Raw genomic sequence first — 6,843 nt, forward strand, 5'->3', positions numbered from 1 at the left:
TTTTTCCTTGTCACGGCACCCAGGCAAGTAACATTTTGCTGAACTACAAGTCATGGATGAAACCACTCTTGGTGGAACAACTGGCTCAGGGATTCAGATGGCTCTGCACTGTGAGAAGTTCTGTTCATTTAATGTCTTGAGAATTACTCCGAGAAAAGGATTTTAGTTTTTTTAAAACACACTCACACAAATGAGTTGTAGAGACAAAAACTAACTGGAAATGCATGTTCACATTTTCATTGTAACCATTTACTTGTCAAGGGAAGGCATAATGAATATTCAATGTCAAGCCTAAAGCTACAATGTTAAATTATCAACTCAAAAAAGGCATTTTTAAGTGCTCTCGTATAAAGCATCAAAAAGTTAATACAAGTACTAGTCTTAAGCAGTCACACAAGTCTAAGCCACATTTATTTGCACATGTATAGTAATGGGCAACAGATACTCCAACTTCATACAAATTTATAAAACAACAAAGTTAATAATCACTTGGTACACTTGTGTGTTATCTCGCTTACATATTAAAGTCTAGATGAACTTCCTTCATTTTGTAAACTTTCATACAATACTTCCTTAAACAAAATTCTTGAAAACACATATTGGCATGTTTCAGTTAGAGCCAACATAAAAGTTAAGACAGGACCACAAACTCAAAAACCAAGTTTCGAAGAGATTTTCTACCTCCCTCCCCTAGGAAGAAGTGATTTTCTTTAACACATGTATATGTTGTAGGACAGAAGTAACCATGAGGACAAAAGAATGATGCTCCCATAATCAGGAAGAAAATGCCAACCAGTTAACTACCAAATATATGGTTAAAATGAGTAACAGGGAAAAATGCTTAGATTACTAGAAAATAATGAATGATTTTAAAGAGAACAATCTGCTCCCCTTGAAGCTGCAAAGATCCGACTGTGACAACTCCAGATACTTGTCTAAAGACAAATAAAAGTGAGGAAACCTTCAAAAACATTCTAATCCTGTTCAATATCTAGTGATAAAAACTGAAAATGGTATCGGGATATTTATTATACAAGTGTCAACAAGGTCATCCCAAAAATAATGAAAGAAGTGCACATTTATTTCTACAAAAGCAATATATGATACAGAATTAGAAGGGAACAGACTTAAAGATTTGCCTATTAAAATATACAGATTCTTACTGAAGCGTATAGGGTATTTAAAAAAGATGACAAGGGATGTTAATCTTTTTTTATTATTATCATTTTTACATATTTCAGAACCTCACATAATTTTGATAAATAACTCTTACAAAATTATGCAAAAAGTACAAGAATGTCTGGTAAACAAACAGTCTGTATTTTCCAAAAAGACTTTTTTACAACATGCAATTCTTAAGGCAGCATCCTCCTTACAAGGAAAGGTAATCCTTTTACTCATCAAGAAATCTTCTGCTGCAAAGAATAGGCTAAGAGAGCCTGGCTTCTTCCATTAACGCCTCTTGTCTTTCCTGTCTGATTTTCGGTCTCTTTCACTTCTTGAAGATCTTTTGCCTGATCGACTACTCTCTGATATAGACCTCTTCCTGTCAGACCGGGAATTCTTATCCTTTGATCCTTTTGTATCTCTACTACTACCACCTTTTGAAGATTTGTGACTTCTTTCTAGTCCTGAAGTATCCCTTCTCTTCCGATCCACACTCCTTCTGTGCTTTCTATCTCTATTATGGCCCCGGCCCCTACTCCGACTTCTACTCTCGCTACTACTACTTGTGCTGCTGCTGCTGTCCCTGCTGCTGCTGCCACTTGTACTAGAGCTGCTACTGGAACTACTTCGACTGCTACTACTGCCACTGCTGGAACTGCTTCCGCTGCTGCTACTGGTCGAACTGCTACTAGAACTGCTACTGCTACTGCTTCGGCTTCTACTCTTGCTTGTTTTATTTCTAGCTCGACCTCTACTTCTGCTCCTAGTTTTGGTCTTGCTCTTGCTCTCTGGATGGACTGTCAAGACTGGCTCTACTGGCACTTCAGTAAGTTTCACAGACTCTACAGGAAGCTCCTTCCTCTCAGGTAGTAAATGCCCTTGCTCCTGAATAGCCTGGGGTGGAGGCTGTAAAACAGTTAATAGCAAAGTCTCAGGCTGAGAGGGAGGCTGGGACTGGAGTACTGGTTGGGATTGAGGTTGGGGCTGGGCTTGGGCTTGGGCTTGGGCTTGGGCTTGGGCTTGGGGCTGGGTCTGAGGTTGCAGCTGAGGCTGAGGCTCAGGTTGGGGCTCAGATTCTTTTTCTTCTTTTTCCTCAGACTCCTTTTCCATGTCTAGAGTACTAACATTCTCTTTCCCAGGAGAAAGAGATTTACGTTCTTTATCTGGCTCAACTTCAAATTCCATCTCTGGCTCCAACTCTTTGCTAGTTTCATTTTCTGAAGGTTCTACACTTTCAACTTGATTAGTTTCCATCACTTCCTGCTCAGCAATTATGTTTTTAACATTCTCAACCATCTCTAGCACATCCATTACTTCTTCAGGCTGACTATCCTGCAGCTTCTCACTTTCTCTTACCTCAGTTTCCTCTTCCATCTTAACCTCCATTTCCTGTTTTTGTTCTTCCTCCTCCTGTTCTTTCTCTGCATCACTATGAACATTCCCTACTTCCTTTTCCTCTTCCTCTCCTGCTTCCTCTATTTCTACATCATTGTGCTGATTACCTGTCTCCTCCAACTCTTCCTCTCGCTGAGCCACCACCTTACCCTCTTCTTGTTCCGCCTTCTGTTCTTCATTACGCACCACCTGATGCTCTTTTTCCTTCATTGACTGTCTTCTAGGCCTAGCCTCCATTTTATTTATTTGTTCTGCAAATTCGATGCGTCTACCTTCAAATAAAGCTAAAGGATAAAAATTTACACATGTAAAATTTCTATGATTAAGAAAATTCAAAGTCACAATTTTATACCTGGTCATAAATCGTCATTAAGTTTCATCTGAATGTCTCTTTATAAAGCAATGATGATGAAAGACTGATAATGGCAAATTATTACAAACTGACATAAAATGATAAAACCAAAGAACCACGGGAAATCTATATATTATTAAACTGGTGGCAGGCAAACCAGACATTAACTAACTGATAAAAAAAACAGATCACTCTTTATGCTAGATGAAAAATAACAAAAACTTAGTTAAAACAACCAGTTTTATAGCAAATCCCATATTTTTCTGATCCCAAGGAGACAAATCATCATCTTAGCAATGTCTATCCTTCCACATTTCTAAGAACTATATCAATGTTAACTTTTGACGTGCGTCATTAGCATTTTATCAGGTTAGTAAGAGTATCAAGCAAAAATAAGTGATCTTACACAAATACTTAAGAAATACAGATGTATAAACACCATCTACAAAATAACTTTCAGATTCCTGCACTCCAAAACTCATTAGAACCACTGAATCACAATTATTTTAGAAACAACCAGATGTGTGTACATGAATTTAATACTTTACCCGTTAGGAAAATTTCATCGGATCTCTTCAACTACTTACCATTCATTTTTCTCTGTGACTCTTCTATTAGTTTTTGGGTAGCTGGGCACATTCTTCCAGGAATATAGAACAAATGGGGCTTTGTCTTAGTTCTTATATATTTAATTATCTTGGCATTATGCTCATTCCATTCTTCTTGCTAAAGAAAAGATAAAAGGTCAATGGTTTTTTAAACGTGGAGGATTACCAATCTTAGAATTCCAAAATACTACTTACCAGCTGCGCAAGCTCAACTTTCTGTTCCAAAAGCCGCAGCTCTGTCTGCTTGGCGCGCCTCTCTTCAAACAGTTCTCTCCTCTCATTTTCAACCTGCTTTCTCTCTTCTTCTGCCTGAACTTCAAGTTTTTGTTCAATTTCCTGGCGTCTCTTTTGCTAAAATAAAAAATACTTACTTTAATATTTATGTGTCAAAATGAATGAAAGACAAAATTTACTTGGTTTCAGTTCAACTACAATACAAAGTTATTATACACCCTGATTTTGTAAAATATTACAATTTTACTACGTAAAGGTATACGCATATGTTTCATATTTTTAATTCAGGTTACCAACTAGTTTGAACTTAGAACTTGGGTACTGGTTGTAATTTGTCTCTCAGGTAATAGGGACCGAGGCTTTTTCCAATATTAAAATTTCAAGGCCAGGCTCAGTGGCTCAGCCTATAATGCCAGCACTTTGGGAGGCCGAGACGAGTGGACTGCCTGAGCCTGTGAGTTTGGGACCAGCCTCGACAACTTGGTAACACCTCATCTCTACAATAAATAAAAAAAAATTAGAAAAACTAGGCAGGCTTGGTGGTGCATGCCTATAATTCCAGCTACTTGAAAGGCTGAGGTAGAAAGATCGCCTGAGCCCAGTGGGTCGAAGCTGTGGTGGCCATGAGTGAACCACTGCATTCCAGCCTGGGCGACATTGTGAGACTCTTACAAAAAAAAAAAAACATTAAAAATTAAAATTAAATTAAACTGGGCTCGGTGGCTCAGCCTGTAATCCCGCGTCTTGGGAGGCTGAGGTGAGTGGATTGCCTGAGCCCACAGGTTCGAGACCCGCCTGGGCAACTTGGTGAGACTTCAACTCTACAATAAATCAAAAAATTAGCCGGGTGTGGTAGCACATGCCTGTAGTTCCAGCTGCTTGGAAGGCTGAGGCGGAAGGATTGCCGGAGCCCAGCAGGTCGAGGCTGCGATGGCCGGGAGTGGCCACTGCACTCCAGTCTGGGCGACAGTGAGACTCCAACTCAAAAAAATAAAAAAATTAAACTAAATTAAATTTAAAATTAAGTTGGGCATGGTAGCATGACCCTGTAGTTCCAGCCACTTGGAAGGCTGAGGCTAAGGTGGAAGGATTGTCGGAGCCTAGCAGGTCAATGCAGGGGTGGCCATGAGTATGCCACTGTACTCCTGCCTTGGTGACAGAGTGAGACTGCAACTCAAAAAAAAAAAAAATTTCTAGGACAGTAGCTATAATATAAAAAACTGTTCTTATCCCAATATAACCTTTAAGGCTTTTTCATTAAAGTTAACCTTAAAAAAGAAGAGTGCTGTTTTTAGAGGTTATCTTTATTCTTCTTTCCTAACTAATGAAGTAATTAACACTAGTCATACTTTCTATCTACTTATTTTAGAAAACTACCAATTGATTGTCTTCAAACATTAAGATGCCTTAAGCCTCTTATATTCTCAGTTATTTTTTAACATTTTCCCTCAGAAGCAATCACGTGGGGCTTAACTCCAGATATAGGAGTCTCACTCTGTCGCCCAGACTGGAGTGCGGTGGCACAGTCCCGGCCAGCGCAGCCTCGACCTGCTGGGCTCCGGCGATCCTTCTGCCTCAGCCTTCCGAGTAGCCGGAATTACAGGCGCGCGCTACCACGCCTGACTAATTTTTTTTATTTATTGTAGAGATGAGGTCTCGTCAAGTTGCCCAGACGGGTCTTGAACCCACAGGCTCAGGCAATCCACTCACCTCAGCCTCCTAAAGGTGCGGGATTACAGGCTGAGCCACTGAGCCTAAAGGCAGGTCTTTAACCCACAGACTCAGGCAATCCACTCACCTCAGCCTCCCAAAGGCAAGGGATTACAGGCTGAGCCACGGAGCCTAATTTCGTATCTTTAACAAAAGAGAAACATCTAGAAAGACAATACAGTTCAATACATAATGGAGGACAGGGAATGTTTATACCTTTGCTTTTATAGTGCTAAGTATTGCCTTTGGGTATGTAAATTAGTCTTAAAATTAGCTGCAAGATCATAATGTTCAACTCCTTTGTTCAGCTCTGAGGCCTAAAAAAACTGAAGACTTATCCAAGACTACATAATAAGATTGCTGTTAGCTGAGACAGGAATCTAGGTTCCAAGAGTTACAGACCAAGGCTCTTCATACTACAAACAAAAATGCACTCAATTCACAGCACCTTAAAGAGCAGTTCACAAGTTAATACACTCAGAAAGGTAACCCCAGAAAGTTTAATAATTTTTCACTTGGCTTTATTTTAGGCTTGCAACTAAGTCTTAAAAGAGCTTTTAAACTCTTGTACTCCAGCCTGGGCGATGGTGTAAAACTCCAAACCAAAAAAAAAAGAAACATTCATCTACTTACTACTCTGACAACTTAAATACATAATGCAAAACAAAAAAACTGCAAATACCCTTTCAGTAGCAACAGTGGATTCTTGTTTAAATTTCTGTAGGGTGCCCATCAACAAGCCAAATATTCGCCGGTTCCTAAAGAACAGATAAAGAAAAATTCCATTTCAATAGGATCCACTTCATTTAAACACATCTTTTTAAAGAGATTTACAGGACACTTGAACAACCCCTTAATATTTCTTAAAACCGCAATGTTTCAGAGAATTGCCGCCCCCCCAACCCCCCCCAGCAAGGGTACTATAGATACCTTTGCTTCCCCTTTTCATCCATATTTTGATCCTGGATAAGGTCTCTACGTGTACGCTCTTTGGAGGTAGCTACAACTGAGGACTGCAACGCTGGCTGCAGGAGAAAAAAATCTCAGTAATTTAGCTATCATATGGGTGGCATACTTTTACATGCAGCAAAGTAAAAATACTATATCTTCTTATAAGTGCTTTTAATCTCAATACCTTTTTTACATCATCATCCTCTGGGTCGCTTTCTTGGCGTGATTCCCTTCTTGTCCGACGCTCTCCGCCCAGCCTGCCAAAGAAAAAATAACTTAAATGTTTAAATGAGCCGGGCTCAGTGGCTCAGCCTGTAATCCCCGAGCCTTTGGGAGGCTGAAGTGAGTGGACTGGCTGAGCCTGCAGGTTTGAGACCCGCCTGGGCAACTTGGCGAGACCTCATCTCTACAATAAATCAAAAAATT

The 6,843-nt window shown here is 39.8% G+C and overlaps 1 protein-coding gene across 1 annotated transcript in view; it reads right to left on the reverse strand.

Annotated features, from left to right (window-relative positions):
- Positions 1 to 392: 392 nt before the first annotated feature.
- PNN (pinin, desmosome associated protein) overlaps positions 393 to 6,843 on the reverse strand; it is an 8,834-nt gene continuing 2,383 nt past the window's right edge. Inside the window, exons 4-9 of the mRNA XM_008063514.1 lie at positions 6,602 to 6,674; positions 6,397 to 6,491; positions 6,149 to 6,224; positions 3,718 to 3,873; positions 3,502 to 3,640; positions 393 to 2,846 (exon numbers count right to left, since the gene is read on the reverse strand). Coding sequence (XP_008061705.1) covers positions 1,453 to 2,846; positions 3,502 to 3,640; positions 3,718 to 3,873; positions 6,149 to 6,224; positions 6,397 to 6,491; positions 6,602 to 6,674 — 1,933 coding nt within the window. The 3' untranslated portion in view covers positions 393 to 1,452. The remainder of the gene's footprint in view (positions 2,847 to 3,501; positions 3,641 to 3,717; positions 3,874 to 6,148; positions 6,225 to 6,396; positions 6,492 to 6,601; positions 6,675 to 6,843) is intronic.

The sequence above is a fragment of the Carlito syrichta genome, unplaced genomic scaffold (genome assembly GCF_000164805.1).
Source record: "Carlito syrichta isolate Samal-C Ts95f unplaced genomic scaffold, Tarsius_syrichta-2.0.1 Scaffold306891, whole genome shotgun sequence".
Lineage (NCBI taxonomy): Eukaryota > Metazoa > Chordata > Mammalia > Primates > Tarsiidae > Carlito > Carlito syrichta.